Source organism: Leuciscus leuciscus, assembly GCF_965113295.1.
Source record: "Leuciscus leuciscus genome assembly, chromosome: 17".
Taxonomy (NCBI): domain Eukaryota; kingdom Metazoa; phylum Chordata; class Actinopteri; order Cypriniformes; family Leuciscidae; genus Leuciscus; species Leuciscus leuciscus.
Genome location: NC_138741.1, coordinates 5,346,871 through 5,364,361, shown reverse-complemented (window position 1 = coordinate 5,364,361; position 17,491 = coordinate 5,346,871). Strand labels below are relative to the sequence as shown.

Below are 17,491 nucleotides of genomic sequence, written 5' to 3'. Positions count from 1 at the left end.
GTAATTCCGACGTCACTCAGCGCATGGCAAAACAAAAAAACGCCTTCAGTATCTGTAATAAATATCCTTTTATCCCTATAATTAATGACGTTTGTAAGTCTGTTGTTTTTTTTGTTACATTCATGTTATTTATATTTTGTTACTTGTAATTATTTGATGTATGATCTTTGTTTATGGACTGTGATGACTCAATGAAAGGGTAAAATAATTATTATTATTTTGGAAATACTTTTATATTTTTGCACTGTGCTTTTATTGGAGATCCACAATATGAATTTAATTGTAACCCCTTTCCAAGCACATAAATGACCTAAAATCATCCCTATGTGTCAACAATTTTTTTTAAATCTTTTTGTTTATTTATTTATTTTGTATTTTTTTGTAAAAGACGGAATTGTGGACTAAATTGTATGATTTTAGGATAATAAAAAGCATCTTATAACTTCTCAACAACTAAGATACTAAAATACACAATTTGAGGCAGATATGTTGTAAATATTCCATAATGTGAACTAAGATAAATGCAGAATCCAGACGTGGATTCTCAGATGTAAGGAAGACTAGAGTTTATTGTGTTTAGTGCTTCATATATAAAATATATATAAAAATGCTTTTAAAAATATAAAATATATAAATATATATATAAATATATATAAATATATATAAAAATATAAAAATATATAAAAATGCTTCTAATGTAAAGAACTAACCATAGCATCACATTAAGAGTAAATATTATGCACAGTATATCTATATTTAACTAAAATAAAAATAAATAAAATGTTACTTAAAATAAAATAAACAACAAACGTTAACTGAAATATAATGAAATATACAAAAATGTTATTTCAGCCATTTGCTTAGGAAACATTTCTCATTTTTGTTTAGCTTAACTTGATCAAATTAAAACCGAAAAAAATTAAATACAGAAGTAAAACAATGTTTTATCAATCATAGATAGATATTTAATTGTGCATACTCACTTCCCTTATTTTCATATTTACAATTACCACTCAAATACAGTTAATCTTTAAAAAAACTCTAATGATTTAATAACACAGTCAAATGTAATCTCCAAATAAAACGCCAAAATGTATTTGAAAAAATATTACAAAATATAGCCTATATATTTTTTATATATTTTTTTTTTATATTGGCTTTATTTAATTTATTGGCTGTTGGCCATTATGCAAATGATTAGAATTTTAATATTGCAGTGCAGCTGACAGCATATTTCTGCATATATGAAACTCCAAATTCCAGTAATGACGTCTGGGGATTACCTGCTGGCATTTAAACACCTGAGTGCCAAGAACAAATGTCAAACGTATGTCATTTAATCTGAAAAAGCGATATTTAACGTATTCAAAATATGTGTTTCTAAAAGATGACGAGACAGGTTTCACACACTTCTTTCGTGAAAAACCTCTGAACCATGAAACCTCAAATCGATTGCATGAATGATAGTCAAAGGGAAATTCTGTTTTACTTACCAGTTGTACCAGTTTAACCCTCTTCTGTCCAGTATCTGTCAGCCTTCGTGAACCCAAGAGATTACATGAATATGCACCCAGACCTGTTGAATTAATAAATATCCTATAGCTGCTTTCTAGCTTTATACTTGGTAGACTGTTGACAAATGACAAAATTATACCCCAATATATAATTGCATGACAATAAAATTCCTTTGGATCTGTGTATTAATGCCAAAGGTATCTCACCAAGCAACTGAGTTCTTAGTTTGTTAGTTAGTTTGTTACCTTTAACACTATGCTAAAGGCACTTAAGCATGCTTCAGTTTTTGATGCCTTGGGAGTGAGAATGGGTTGTCATTACTGAATGCAAGTTCGTTGTTAAGCAAAGGTAGAAGATACAAGTTAGTGTTATTTCAGCTTGTTTGATGTTTTGTTCACACAGGAATCCTGAAGCAATATCAGCTCATACACACACACACACACACACACACACACATGCACACACACACACACACACACACATGCACACACTAGCTGTTTGCATCCAAAGTTGCAAATTTTGAATATCACATTAAATAAATTTGAATATCACATAAAACAAAAAGCGCTCGGATGCTGGTGTTTGGGAACAGAATCGTGTGAGAATCTTCATTAAACCAAATCATTCTGATGACAGACTTTGACTCAGGCATTTCAGAATGATCAAACCAACATTTGAGATGCTGTGATGCGATTGGTCCGCTGTCTAGTCCAGTTATCCAATCACATCCACTGTTGAGGCAAAGTCATGTGAGGTTTTTATTGTGCATCAAGGGATTTACTCGGTAAATGTGGGGTTTTTTTCATGCAATTTCCCAAAATGCACATAAAAATAGGTGGATGGAAACATATGTAAAAAAATATTATAATTTTTTTATTTTTTATTTTTTTTATTCTATTTTAAAATTTCACCTTAAAATGAATGTTACTTGTGGTTTCTTTTTAATTGTTTGTGATATTTACAAGCAATATCTGTGTTAAAATTTTCACATAACATTCCATTTTCAATACATACACGCATATGGAATTTCCAAATCTTTGCTGAGCGAATTACAGCTGCTTCAAATTTCACTTTTAAAAAGGAATGTAATGTGAGTTATAAGGATGACACAGAACCGGTCTGTGGGGAAATTATGAGGAATAAAGGTAGGCCTATGTTTGACTGATGTTTGGTTGTGTTCCAGCAACACAATCACTTCACACCGTTTGTGTTTTCGGTCAGAATGAGCCAGCCCCCTTGCACAATTATCTTATTTAAACAGAAAGACTGTCAGATTACTTTAGCATTTTACCCTTGTTGCCAAGCTGAACAGATCTCAAAAGTATATCGTACTCAGTCAGGTTGTCTGTCATGTATTTGCAGGTCTTGTTCGGGCCTTTAATAGGCATTCTTCTTTTCGCTGGTTCTGGTTCTGCCTGTGAAAACTCCCCAGACATGTGCGGGGCCTGGGCCGATGGGGATATACGGATTGGGGTGCTCAATTCCTGTCATTCCAAAGTGCAGACACTACAGGTGCGAGAACGTCCAGAAAAATACAACTGCACAGAGTAAGTGTCTTTGGTTGTTGTTCTGTCGTATATACTGTATGTACAGTGATCTATGCTTGTGGCGTGTTCCCTTGCAACAAAATACTTTGAGAGTTGATTTTTCCAGCATCTAAATGCACATTTCATTTGTTGGGAGTAATAGCTAAATATCTGTAACACAAGTATTTATTTTTATTTTTATTTTTTATTTTTTTTAAATGGGTGTTATTTTAATAATTCTGTAGACTAGTATATCCTAATAATAATAATAAACATTAATATGTCAAACAATATTATTTTTATTATACATTTTAATACATATTTGTTAATAATTAATTTTAAAATTAATTTGTATTTATTTAATTAATTGTATTTATTAATTTGAGATTAAAGCATTTTTTTTGGCATCTCAAAACTGGTTACCTCCTCCTCTGTATTGTTACATTATATTTGTTTTTGAAGATATAACCTAGAAGTTATGACAACATACTGTATGTTTTTACATTACTTAACTCATTAAAATAAGTTTAGCAAAATGTAACTTTGTGTAAGTTATACAAGAGTCAACAAATTTTTTTAAGTCAGTTTAATGTAATTTAAGTTGAAATGACTTATACAGATAAGTTGATTGTACTTAAAAAATTAAAGCAGCAACTTTTTTTTTTACAGTGTATGTTAACCTGCAATGCATATTATTATAATTAATTCTGATATATGCTAAAGTAAAAATAAAATAGCAATGTTCGTTAGTCATTGTCACAAACAATATATCAGTTTAAATGGGAACTAGAGTTAGAATCAAATTCTATTAAAACTTGAAATCGGTGTCAATATCCAGCTCTATTAATTGCACATATAAATGTACACTGATTGTTAGAAACGTTACACAACTGTCTCAGAGGTATGTTTGTGTACAGAAACATAGTTAGAATTTACTGTAAAAAAGTAAGATTTCTTATAGGCTATTAGAAAAAAAAAATGCTATTGTTTGTGTTTGTATTTTCTAACAAAGATTTCCCTCATTTCCTTGTAGATTAAATTTCCTTTCACTTGTAAGAACTCTCGCTGTCGTGCACACAATTGAAACGATCAATAACTCCAGCTTCCTCCCGGGTGTGCGACTGGGTTACTACATCTGTGACACTTGCTCTGATGCCTCAAAAGCCATTCAGAGCACTGAGCACATGCTCGCTGTGAACGGCTCGCTGCCTGTCCAATGTGAGGTGCTTGAAAGGCCTAATGTAAAAGCAATCATTGGAGCACGCTTCTCAGAGGACTCCCTCGCAGTGGCTAGACTTCTGAGTCTATACATGGTCCCACAGGTGAGTAACATTATCATGTACACAGGGCTTGATGTTAACACCCGCCAACCCACCAAATGCGGGTGTATTTCAGCAGTATTTCACTCCTACTAGCCACTTTGGATTTTATCAAATATATATATAAATTTTTCATTTGTAGTCTTTTAAAAAGGCATCTGAAATAATAAACTAAGTACAATGTAGTGTTGTCAAAAATATAGATTTTTTACTACATATTGATACTGAAATATCTGAAACTCTTCCAATACTCATATTCCGCAGAATAGATACACGACAGCGAGTTACACGCTAACCCGCCTCCTCTCACTCACTCGTTTCATTTGCTCCGGATGAATATTGTTGGTGTTACAGGGCTTGAATTTTGCCTTGGGATTGTGCGTACTGCAGGATTGCTGCAGATTTTGTGCTCACACCCAAAGTACGACACCTTAAGCCACCTTTCAGCACTAAATTGAGTTATTTTTGCTGCTTATTGTGCGTAAACTGTAAAAATACACATAAAATAATGTCAAAATACTGGTCCTGGCGAGTATTCATGTAAACATGTTTCATGTTTTAAGTGAACATAAAGTGTTGAGAAAGAAAATGCATGTGCAACAGTGTAAAGGATCAGTGTCAGGTTTTAAAGTGACAGCAGCCCAAATATACCTGCTGCCAAATTATGAGATAATGTAAAAAAAAAAAAAAATATTTATATATATATATATATATGGCAGTTTTTCCCCATGGTATCGCTGTCAAAATTGTGGCCAGTGAAAATGCTGAGTAACTATAACTTTGGAAAATCACTATCCACAGTGGCTATTGAGCAAAAAAGTTAATGTCAAGCACTGAATGTTCGGAGAGTCTTTAAGTCTTTTTTTTCCCGATTTTGATTCAGGGAGTCAAAAATTACTCTTGATGAATCTCAATTTCTCAGCAACAGCAAAAAAGGCAAAACAACAAGAAGTATTCCTGAACTGTTTTCTCTCATATTTTCTCTTTCAGATAAGCACAACATCATCTGCACACACGCTTAGTGATAGGGTACGATACCCAGCATTCCTGCGCACCATTCCCAGTGATGTTCACCAAACCAAAGCTCTGGCTAATTTCATGAAACACTTTCACTGGGACTGGGTTGGGGTGGTCTATGGGGATGATGATTATGGGAAAAATGCCCTCCAAAGCTTCTTGGCTGATGCAGAAGATGCAGATATCTGCCAGGCTTTTAAAGAAGCATTGCCTCATTACCTAGCTAACGATGAAATCGACAAACGCATTCAAGAGGTGGCAGAAACAATCCGCTCATCTGAAGCTAAAGTTGTGTTAGTCATCTTAAAGGAAGAGCTGGTCTTTAAGCTCTTCACGGAGATGATTCGGCAGAACATCTCGCGCACCTGGATCGCAAGTGATGCTTGGTCAATGTCACGAAATATATCTCGGATGGACGGAATCAATAGAGTAGGTGACATTTTAGGGTTCACATTCATAACTGGTCCTAATCCTGGTTTTAATGAGTTTCTGCAGCAGCTGACTCTTGCTCCGGGATCTGTAAACCTCTTCCTTGAGGAGTATAAGCAGTTAGGGAAAGACACAGGTTTTTTGACGGAAGCTGTCGACATCAGCATAACCTATGGCGAAAGGTTAGCTGTATGGTCCATTGCTCATGCTTTGAAATGTCTTCTAAACTGCAGTGAAATCGAGTGCCCTGGCGAAAGGGACTTTCCGCCATGGAAGGTAGTTGTAAAATGTTTACATCCAATCTTGAAGATGCCTTTAAGCTAACAAAAAATGGCATGATTATACATTTTTACAAAGGTTGAAAGTTTTTTATTGTTTGTTTGTTTGTTTGTTTAAAAGCTCCTCAAGGAACTAAAAAAGGTCAATTTTACTATGGACAGTCAGACATTCTATTTCAATGATTCTGGAAATTTCATGAATGGCTATGATTTAATTAACTGGCAACCACAAGAATCAACTGGGCAGAGAAGTTTTGTCATTGTTGGAAATTACAAGCTGAGGAAAAAAGAAATTTACATCAAGGCACCCATAACATGGAGTAATCCAAACAATACGGTGAGAATAACTAATTATAAGTGATTATAAAAACGTATCAGTTATGAAGTTCAGTGTATGGAACCCTATGACATCATGAAATATAGCTTAGACCAGCACAATTTTCTATGCTGAACCAAACTGGACCAGAATAGTCATGTTGTTCTCCAACTAAAATGTTTCAACCAGCATGGTCTTTATGGTTAACCAAAGGTTGCTTGATAAGCCAGTCAGCATTCCAGAAGCCCATGCTCATAAACACAGTATTGCTTGTCTGTTCAACTGGGTTTTACTGCATATTTTAAAGCTGCCGTCGGCAACATTTTTTTGATCATATTCAGTGTAATCGACACTATAATCCGACAGAACAACATAAATAAGATGGTTTTAGAAAAAAAAAACGAGCTTCTCCACCTGGAGCGTGTTATTTGTTTTGCAAAAATCCACCGCTCCCGCTTCATCAGGTCCAATCAGCGCAGGGGGGTGTGAGATCTGACTGTCAATCACAGGTCGTGCACACGCCACAGATCCCCCCTCACTCGCGCACGTTAATATCACATGCACACGCCACGCCTGAAGTTCGCCTGGAGATTGCATGAAGCGTGATGGCGGAGAGAAAATCTACTAACAAGCTTCCAATTCCTCGGTTATTGCTATCTATGGATAGATTAGCCAGGGCAGCCTACCTCCGAGTCCATGGTGTTGATAGATGCTGAAGAGACAGACGCGTTCACAGAAAATCAGGTACACACGCACAGTGACGCACTGACGAGCACGACCTCGATGGGAGGGTGCTCGCTGGTAGTGGGGAGGGGCATGAGAGTTGTAAACATTCAACATTTTGGCTAATCGACCCAATCTGCCAGACTTGCCGACGGCAGCTTTAAGTAAGGACTCCATATTAACCACGCTTCTATGCATTTTATTTTAGGTTCCTATTTCAGTGTGCTCTGCTATTTGCCCTCCTGGTACAGCTAAGAAACTTCTCAAAACATCATGCTGCCACAACTGCATACAATGTTTTGAGGGTACTTACTCTAATGAAACAAGTGAGTATTAAATTGTAAATATATACAGTACAGGCCAAAAGTTTGGAAACATTACTATTTTTAATGTTTTTGAAAGAAGTTTCTTCTGCTCATCAAGCCTGCATTTATTTGATCAAAAATACAGTTTATTTTTTTTATTTTTTTTTCATATTATGATATATTATTACAATTTCAAATAATTGGTTTTCAATTTATTATACTTTAAATTATCATTTATTTATGTGATGCAAAGCTGAATTTTCAGGATCATTACTCCAGTCTATCACATGATCCTTTAGAAATCATTCTAATATGATGATTCATTATCAAAGTTGGAAACAGTTCTGCTGCTTAATATTTTTTCATAACCTGTGATACTTTTTTAGGATACTTTGATGAATAAAAAGTAAAAAAATAAATAATAAAAAGCACATGTTTTAACTGGTCAGTATTTTTTTTCTTTCTTTTTAAAAAAAAATAAATCAATACTTTTATTCAGCACGGATGTGTATATTATTAGAAAATATTGTTTTTTATAGTGAATAAATGCAGTTCTTTTTAACCTTTTATTCATCAAATATATTAGGCAGCAGAACTGTGTCCAACACTCATAATAAATCAGAATATTAGAATGATTTCTAGGATCATGTGATAGACTGGATGTCACATGTGACACTGAAGGCTGGAGTAATGATGCTGAAAAGTATAATAAATTGAAAACCAATTATGTTAAATTGTAATAATACATAATAATAATATCACAATATAATTATTTTTTTTTAAATCTGTATTTTTGATCAAATAAATGCAGGCTTGATGAGCAGAAGAAACTTCTTTCAAAAACATAAAAAATATAAATGTTTCCAAACTTTTGGCCTGTACTGTGTTGTTATAAGGTATAGGTTTTTATAGATAATTTCTTGTTTGAAGCTTTCAGTATAAATTACAATTTGAGCCAGTAGATACAAAACTAATGTAAAAATGCATTGAAATTAACTTGCAATTGCAATTGTATGTTTCATCCACAAACGTCAATGGAGTGCAATAGTCGGGTTCTGGAAGTAAAAACACCATTCATTTTCTATAGGGAAATTCATTTTTTTAACAACTTATCAACCTTTAAAGACAGACCTACTGTTGTTAATCGTTATATGCCATCCGACTGAATTATTTCAACATATTTTTAAAATATTTGTGGGGGAAAACTATATTACCCATGAGGCTGTATAGAAAATCAGAGAGTCGCTTCGAGCAAATTGCGCCAAAGGAGCTTGCAGGGAACTCCCACAATGCTGTCAAAATACTTATTTATGTGCATATTTTTGCAATAAACTTTGTTTCTATAGATAATCAACAACTTTAAATGAATGGTTTTATATTTCTCCATCATTTTTTATTCGAAGATGTCATTCACAGTTCCCACGAGGGATTGCCGTTAATTAAACAGTGTTGTACCTTTTGCCTCTTTTGTCCGATTTTCATATTTTTTTTGCTGTGATTCACCTCATTGCTGGTTACCTTGGTTCATTGCTTATAATGCTTTAAAGAATACTTTAAAAATAAATCTCCATGGGAAATACGAAAGAAAAAAATGCTTCAAGAACCAATGCCACTGAAAAATTAAGCGCACACTAAGAGTGCATTAACCTATAATTTAAAAAGGGAAAATCCATTAAAATGTTCTTGATGGAAATGCACCATAAATCTGAATTTCTGAAGTAGTTGTGCATCTTTCTTTCAGACTCACCAAACTGCCTACCTTGTGAAAATGGTACCTGGTCTTTGAAAGGATGGACTTCGTGTAAGCCGAAGGACGAGGACTATTGGAAATGGGATGGGGCCCATGCAATAGTTCTGCTTACATTTACTGCATTAGGTTATCTGTTGTTGTTCTGCACCCTGGTTATCTTCTTGGTCTTTTGTGGAAAACCTGTCGTGAAACAGGCAGGGGGAAACATGTGTTTTGTAATCATGGCAGGGTTAGCACTCAGCTATACTAGTGTCATACTGTTTATTGGCAAACCCAATGTTCACATTTGCAGGGGTCGACCGATTTTGTATGCCTTAGGGTTCTCGCTCACAGTCTCATGTATTTTGGTGAAAGCTCTACGCACCTTTGTATCCTTTCTTCTACCGTATCGCCTGGAGCGTGTTAGAAGGTTTTACAACCCCCCTGTCATTATTACCTGTAGTACTCTCATTCAAGTCCTCATCTGTATCTTCTGGATGATATTTGATTCTCCAGTTGTGAAGACCTTTCAGTCTGACCAAAGCATTTCGATTAGGGTACAGTGCAATGAAGGTTCTGGCATTGGATTCGCCATAATGCTTTGCTATATTGCATTGCTAGCTTTTATCTGCTTTCTGCTGGCCTTTAAAGGGAGAAAGGTACCTCAGCGTTTCAATGAGACTGGACACATCATCCTAAGTATGCTAGTATACCTCTTTGTGTGGATCTGTTTCACCCCAGTATACATTGCTAAGATCAACGAGCGCTATTCAATTCAAGCAGCTGCTATCTTGGTGTCGTGTTATGGAATTATTTTCTGTCACTTTGCACCCAAGTGGTACATGGCGCTCTGCAAGAAGAAAGAAGAGATTAGTCGAGAGGCGTATATAGCAAAAGCCAATAATCACATCATCGACTCAATTGACTGTGATATCCCAGAGATACCAGAAGTACCATTTTTTTGTATAACGGGATCACAAAATACCATTAACTCAGTTGATACTGGTTTGGGTTCAATTCAGTTGACAAGGAAAGTGTTACATCAAGAGAACAACATAGACAATATGGAATTTCTTCACCAGACAATACGGAAAAGACCTAGGAGAAAATCCATTTGATAAGTCTACAAACAGAAAAAGGCTAATATCATAAAGAATTTTATGTTATGCAAATTAGTCTCATAAGACTAATTGAAAAATACAAAGTGTTGTATATGTCACAAAGTCTCTAGTAGATCACTGCTGAAATAATACATTTTTTTAATTAGTAATTAGTAAATGTGCAAGTAAAAAAAAAATTTAAAAAAATTCCATTGATGTAATTGATGCTACTTTGATAAACCCCTTGATACATTTTGGATGCATAAATATCTCATATTTCAGATTTAATATGAAAGACTTTACAAATATTGTAGGCAAGCAGGGTGCTGTGACCCATGCATGCTTTGTGAGTGTTGTGTAATTCCTAACATGTTCAATTCATTATTGTGATAATATGTGCAGAATAACCGTCATTAACATAAATAATAAAACAGTATAAGCAACTTAATAAATGTCAATGTTATTATTATTATTATTTTTTTTTATTTTTTTTTACAATATTATTTGAGTGGTAATGAATAAAATATATATTTTTTTCCAATTAAAGACAGTTCTCTTTCTTGAATGCACACATTGCTTGAGATCCAGAGATTACATTAGAGTTGCAGTGCACAGCTTCAGCCGCCTGCACAGAACCTGTCAATCATGCTGAACAGGAAGGGTTAGTTTACAGTTAGTTATTGCTGTAATTTTAAGAGTGAGTAAAATAATCTTTAAAAAATAATGTTAACCATTTTGAGTAGAAAATAAAATAAAGTAATAAAATAAAAAAAGGCAAGTGAAAAAGTGTATGTAAACATTTTGCAATATTACTGTATAAATAATGCAATGCCCCTCTAATAAAATGTTATAAAATGTTCTGGGACCAATAGTTGGTTCTGATCTCTTCTGTGTAAACAAGATTCTTTGCTGGCATTCCCCTCTCTTGCATTGACGTCAGAACGCCAATCAGCAGCCATGGCTAAATGGGGGGTTTTGTGTTACTGTGCTAACACAACAGCAACAAAAGTTATTGTTATCACTGAATTTATTAAGATGTGAAATGTTTTTATACCTTAAAAACAATGTGTCACAGTGAAATATACTATTTTGGGAATAAATATATTTCTCTGTTCAAAAGGTTTATATAATAATTATCATTTGCAATAGCTCACTGAAGAATTTTGTTTACCAACTTCGCTGTGGGCCATTTGGTTTGAGCTATAAAAAGCTACCTGAAAACAACCGTGATTACCTTAATGAGCTTAAGGTCTTGAGACCGTGTGTTTTATTTGACATATGTGCATGCATAGGTCTACTCTCAAATCCCTACTAATCTCTTTAGCTGTTCGTCCTCCAGAAGGTACAGAGGGACTCTACGGCGAAAGAGAAAATGCTTGGCAATGTTTGCTTTAAAAGAACTGCAAACACTTTTGATCAGTTGTGGAATATTTTTTTCATATTTTAACTGAAAGAGAAGAGGCTCCATTGGGACTTCACATTTTATTTTTCAAACAATTTCCATCTACGGTGAGGATACATAGAGACAGTCAGCTGTGTGTCAGGTAATTAAAGTCATCTGAAAATGACAAGTGCAGCTGGTGACTATCAACCATCCTGGTGTCAGATGGAGTGGTCTGCCTCCTTGTCTTTGTTGGACTGTATTTTTGCAAAATCTAGGTGAACTGCAATTGCTCTGAAATGGGCTGCTCTCCATCACGGGGGAACAGTCTCCATGGAGTACAGGATGCGTTCAGAAGAGGGAGAACTCTACTTCCAGGGACTCAGGAGAGCCCAGGAGAATCACAGTCTAATGAGGGGAGCAGTGGAAGATCTTGTGGAGGGGACACAGATAGAAACAACACAGCGATTCGAAACAACACGAGTTCCACGTCATTAGGGAGGAAACAATCTACGGCTGGGCTTGAAACTGATGGGGCTGCTTCTGACAAACTGGGTGTACAAGAGATCAGCATTAATATATTACCTCAAGGGAAGGAAAGACAAGAAGAAAAACGAGAGGCTTGTGAGAAAAAGACTGCAAAGAAGTCAAAGAAAGGTCCGAAAGGTGTAAAACTAAACAAGAAGAAAGAAAAGGAAAGAAAAATTGAAGAAAAAGTAGACTTTCCAGAGGCACTTGTGAAGGCTCATCAAGCAGCGTATGCATATCTCAACCCTAGCATCACTAAATATGAAGATCTGTTAGGGTTACTCGATCATGCAGCCCAAACCCAAATTTCTTTGCAACCCATGGTGGCATTCATGCTATTACGCTATGAGGAAATAAACAAAGGGCTGCAGGAAATCGTGGATGAGGGGGAGATGATGTTAAAAGGAAATGGAGAGCATCTGGCTTGGCCTTGTGAAAAAAAGAATTCCTCCTCACCCAACTCAGCAAAAAATGTGACCTCTTCCACTTGCAGTGAGCCCCCACCAGACCTGCTACAACAACTCCTTCAGTATACCATACAGAAGATGCGTCAAGTGGGTCAGTCAGTGTGTGGAATTGGGGATACTGCTCTTGAGGAAGCAGTGGATTACTTTTCCTCCATTACTGAAATTCTAGATGAGAAGCTCAGGACAAAACGTGCATCAGAGTCTAGATTAATGCGGTTGCTTTCTCGGATTGAGGCTGCATCACAGAAAAAACCTGGCCCAGAAGACTCTGCACTTTTTAGTGAAGACAGTGGACTTGGGGCTGAAAGTGAGTCCCTGGCAGGTTCAGACAGACAACGCCAACGCAGAGAAAGTTGTGAGTCAACTGGAACCATTCATGCTACATCAAGTAGTCCTTGTGGTTTTACACCAGTACACCAAGGCTCATACCGAGGCAGACTTCTCAAAACAATGAGCAAAAGCAGCTCTCTGAACTCTATAGACTCAACTTGCACAATTACAGAAAAAGAACAGAGGGATACAGAATCATTACTTGGCTCTGTCTCCTTGGATGAAGGTGATGGGGATGATGCGGAGAATGGTAGTGAAGAGGAACATTGCAAGGATAAAATAAGGAAACAATCAAATTCTTCTATTCCAGACCTTAGACAACCACATCGCTTGACAACAAAGCGAATAGAGAATCCACAAAACATTGAAATGACATTAAAGCTGAAAGATGCCATTAGTGGCAGGATTCGTTTTTTGCCATCCCAAGGCCCTGGAGTAAAGGCAAAACATACGGATAGCCCAATGAGCAGCAGTCACCAGTGGACTGAGGATGGTGACAAAAGTTCTAAAAGACCCCAAACATCTGCCTCTAAAACATCCAAGAAAAAGACCACAGTTACAAAACGGTCGAGATCAGCTGATTCTCTACGTAATAAAGCAGAAGATCCTACACTCACTGAACTTGAGAGAACTCAAAAGGAACTCAACCAAAGGCTGGAGAAGATGACCAAGGTTAAGTGTGAAGAAAATACAAAGCAAGGTTTTTCTAAGAAAATCCAGCAACCGCAAACTATTTCATCAGTTGCCTCTGACAGGCAGCGTTCTTTGAATAGGAACATTTTCTCTCCAAGTAATCAAAGAAAGTCATTCAATGCAAAAGTAGAGCAAGCAAGTGCAAAGGATGAGATGGAAGAAAAAAAGAAAAAGGACAAAGAAAAGAGAAAGGAAAAAGACAAGAAAGCTCCCCCTGTTATAGAGCCTGTTAAGGTAATGCCTGTGCCAAGCCCTCCGCCGTCACCTCGGCCATCTTCTGGATTGTATAAGGAAAGGAATTCTGTTAAACAACTGATTGACACCTTTAGTCAGGGGTTGGAGGAAAGTAAACAGATCCCAGACAGTGCAAAAATGCTTGGTGTGAGAAAGTGTGGTGTTCCCATCATTCCAGGTTTAAGTCCCTCTGGCACATTAGCATTCAATCAAAATAGTATACTCAGTGGTCGAGGGGAGTCACGATGTTCTGAAAGGACAGAGGATCTTGACATTGACAATCTACCACCCCCTCCACTTGAGGTACTCATGGACAATTCCTTTGAAAATGTACATGCAAAGGACACAGGGGAAAATCTAACAAGCAGGGGTCGATCCACCCAGCCAAAAAGGAGCGCAATGTCTCGGAGGTTGCGAGCCTCTCTGCAGTCTGTTACAGTGCTACCCAGTAGGGGGAACTTGTGTAAGGGCTCTGTTAGCATGTCGCCAGTTCGTTCCATGCACCAGGACACCAGAGGAGTTCTGAAAGGTGTTCACCATGATTCCAGTCATGAAACAGACACGGAAAGCGAGGAGGCTGCCTCCCTCTACAAACAAGCAAGAAAGATAATCCACTTGAGGCATTCTTCTGACTCACCGACAGAGAAATTTGCTGAGCAGGGTCACAGGCAGATTTTCTCCTGCCAAGGTGATGTAGGGGTTTCACAAAAGGAGAACAGTACCAATGGATCACAAGTGCCAAACAGTGCCTGCAGGAGCCAAACCCCTGCCACTCCACCTGTATCCAGATATCGCATGTTACCATCCACACCTCTGTTACATCGAAGACTCCCTAGTCCTCCAGTATTAAAAAGTCAACCTTCTTCTTCAACTTCATTGAGTCCTCCTGTAGTTCGTAAACTCCCCACCCCACCTTCCGCTGGCCAACGAACACTGCCAACCACCCCTGCAACGCGACAAGACCCAACCCCCATCACGATGACAGTGTTAACCTACCCCTTTAAGGCACCATCACCTCCTGCTTCCCCAAAAGTGCAGCGATGGTCCAGAGAAAACAGTAGTGAGGACTCGTCAAGAGTATTTAGTAATGCTCGTTCAGTGTTTTGCCCAGTCTCATCATCATTATTCGAGGCTCAACCTGTTCCCAAGCCCCCTCAGGCATGGACCTCTACCGGTAGCAGTGTTCTGCCTCGCCCATGGGGTGAGCGTGGCCGGCTGCCAGTGTCTGTACGAGGGCCTCAGCCATTCGTCCGGCGAAGCCAGTCAGACAGGAGGCCCAGTCTAAGCCTGCCACCCAGGGTCCCAGTCATCTCTGTAGCACAGACATGTGGGAGTGAACCAGCAATTAGCACCCATGGGTGAGTCTAACACACTTTTGATATCTAGTATAACTACTTATTAGTAATCTAGTATAGTATGCATCATATGAGATGCAATTTGCATTGAAATTTAGCATGCGCATAGCACAGAATTGACTCATCACCTCAGTCAACTTAAAACTGTAATGTCTTTCTTAACACTTCAACATTGCTTCATGGTTACTTATCCATGTCATCAAGAAAATGAAGTTAATATCTGTGCTTTAATGGCCCAAAAACACAACTCCACAAATGTTCTGAAGAAGATAAGGGTGATAAAACGGTTATATAACTATGCAGAAAAGTCCTGTGAGCAGTACTACTGAGTTCACTGAAGTGAAAACTTGAGCTTTTAATTTCTGATCTATGAACTCAGCTCTTTTTGATTTTGATGCTCAATAGCGATACAGTATCCATAGTTTCTTGATTTTTTTTTTGATAAGGTAATCTGAAGCAAGTACCATTCATGCTTGAAATTGCATCCTCTGTTCCCAATTTCATTTTTAAAGAGAATAAGAAAATGTTAGAGGACAAGCACTATGATTGTCTCTGTCATAATAAAGAGTGCAGTTTTTGAAATTCAATTATGGGTTGATTGTGTAAATGTCACTCAGCTCGCGGGTGAATAATAAGAGACAAATCTATCTGCGATTGGATGCAATTTGAACTGTAATTATTATTTTTTCTTTCTACTTTCTTCATTTCTAAAATATTAAATTAAATAAGGGTTATTGAATGGTTTAAAATATTAATTAAAGTTTAAAAATGTGTAATGTTTTCAGTGAGGTCCAGTGAGTAAGTCTTGCAGAATGTCATCATCGCAAGGAGTATATATATATATATATATATATATAATCCAGCAATATTTACAACCTAAAGCCCTAGCAATTACACTTTTATATAATGTATGTATACTTCTCATTTCTGAGAAAAACTTTCAAAACAACAACAGCTAGCAAATGTAAAACTGAAACTGTATACGAAGGAAGATAACACTCAGGTCAGGATGAATAGTTTTCAAGCACGTGGGAAAACTTGTTTATTTAGATGTTTGGAACCAGTTTCTGAGTAACTAAGAAAGAATGATGGGAAAACGCAAAACACAGTAACTTAAAAGGGAGTGTGGGTATGACCCAAGTCAAGAGGTAATTCAAATTGGGAAATATATACAATGCAGTATAAACAGATTTCATATTCAGAATATTTTAACACCTTGAACATTATGTAATTACTATTAAAGGTGACATGTACTGCAGTTATGTAAGCCATTGGCTCATGCATCTAAACACTATTGCTTCATTACTTAATTCATGTCTAATCTTTCCTTATTTTATCTGAAATGTAGAAAATGTGTTCCTTTCAGTCATAGGCAGGTGTATTTGATGGCCTTTTTTGTAAATAGATGGTCACAAGACATACAGTAGATCATGTTCAGTTTGTCTGTGTGATGTGTATGCAGTACTGAAGGTTGACAAGCACAGTATATAATGAAAATTGAATTTTCACTGAACTCGAAGAAACATGAAAGGTGTAATTTAGATACACTTTCCTCTCACACGCACATTGTAATATAAATGCTAATCCCTGTGAACTAAGCTCTCAATGACTTGCAGCTGACCAGTGCTAACCAGCTCTGGCCCACTTCCCTAATCCTTCAATTCACTAATGTCCTTATTCTGATTTGTTATGACAGATTGGAAGATGGTCCAGTTGGAGGAGAAAAGCCATGGAGTGAGCAAATCGAAATCCGAGGAGCAGTTCGGTCGGTCTCACATCCAGACTTGTGCATCGTGGGTCAGGGTTTACAGAGGGAATGGGGGAAATGAGGAAGGAGCGAGTGAGATTATGGATTAGCAAACCTTGGATGGGATTAAAACCTTATTTTCCTGCTGGGAAATGAAAATAGCTATTTCTGAGAAGGCCTTCTCATTGTCACTTCCAATCACATGTTCATCTTTTCAGCTTCAGTGTTTACTTCAGTACATACAGTATTTGGTCTAGTTGTCTCAATTCATTTGGTCTGAAATTTGTTTTGACAATGTTTTATATTGTGAATATTATTGGCTGGCCTTTTATATTTTTATTTCTAAATATATGCAAATAAAAAAAATGCATCACAGATATTTTTTCTTTTCCTTTCTTTTTTCTTTAAAAAAACAAAACATGTTGATTGTGTGTTATATACGGAATTTAGTTAATCATACACATTATCATTATAAAAACCTAAATTCAATCTGTTCATC

At 36.6% G+C, this 17,491-nt stretch overlaps 2 protein-coding genes across 2 annotated transcripts; both read left to right on the top strand.

Annotated features, from left to right (window-relative positions):
- The first annotated feature begins 2,914 nt into the window (after positions 1-2,914).
- On the top strand, positions 2,915-10,381 carry LOC309479597 (G-protein coupled receptor family C group 6 member A-like). Its single transcript, XM_082143749.1, has 6 exons — positions 2,915-3,062; positions 4,075-4,363; positions 5,351-6,082; positions 6,206-6,421; positions 7,332-7,449; positions 9,170-10,381. Exons 1-6 carry the CDS (start codon positions 2,950-2,952, stop codon positions 10,273-10,275), a joined length of 2,574 nt encoding a protein of 857 aa, XP_081999875.1. The 5' UTR covers positions 2,915-2,949; the 3' UTR covers positions 10,276-10,381.
- A 1,556-nt stretch (positions 10,382-11,937) lies between these two features.
- pcare1 (photoreceptor cilium actin regulator 1) lies at positions 11,938-17,074 on the top strand (the record flags this gene model as incomplete). Its single annotated transcript, XM_082143734.1, has 2 exons — positions 11,938-15,248; positions 16,942-17,074. The coding sequence occupies 2 exons, from the start codon at positions 11,938-11,940 to the stop codon at positions 17,072-17,074; spliced, it is 3,444 nt and encodes a 1,147-aa protein (XP_081999860.1).
- Positions 17,075-17,491: the final 417 nt, after the last annotated feature.

Excerpts from the sequence above, each read along its gene's own strand:
- LOC309479597 (XM_082143749.1), top strand. The coding sequence starts at position 2,950 with ATGTGCGGGGCCTGGGCCGATGGGGATATACGGATTGGGGTGCTCAAT. Across the intron at positions 6,083-6,205 it reads GGGACTTTCCGCCATGGAAG|CTCCTCAAGGAACTAAAAAA; the intron begins GTAGTTGTAAAA and ends TTTGTTTAAAAG. Across the intron at positions 6,422-7,331 it reads GGAGTAATCCAAACAATACG|GTTCCTATTTCAGTGTGCTC; the intron begins GTGAGAATAACT and ends ATTTTATTTTAG.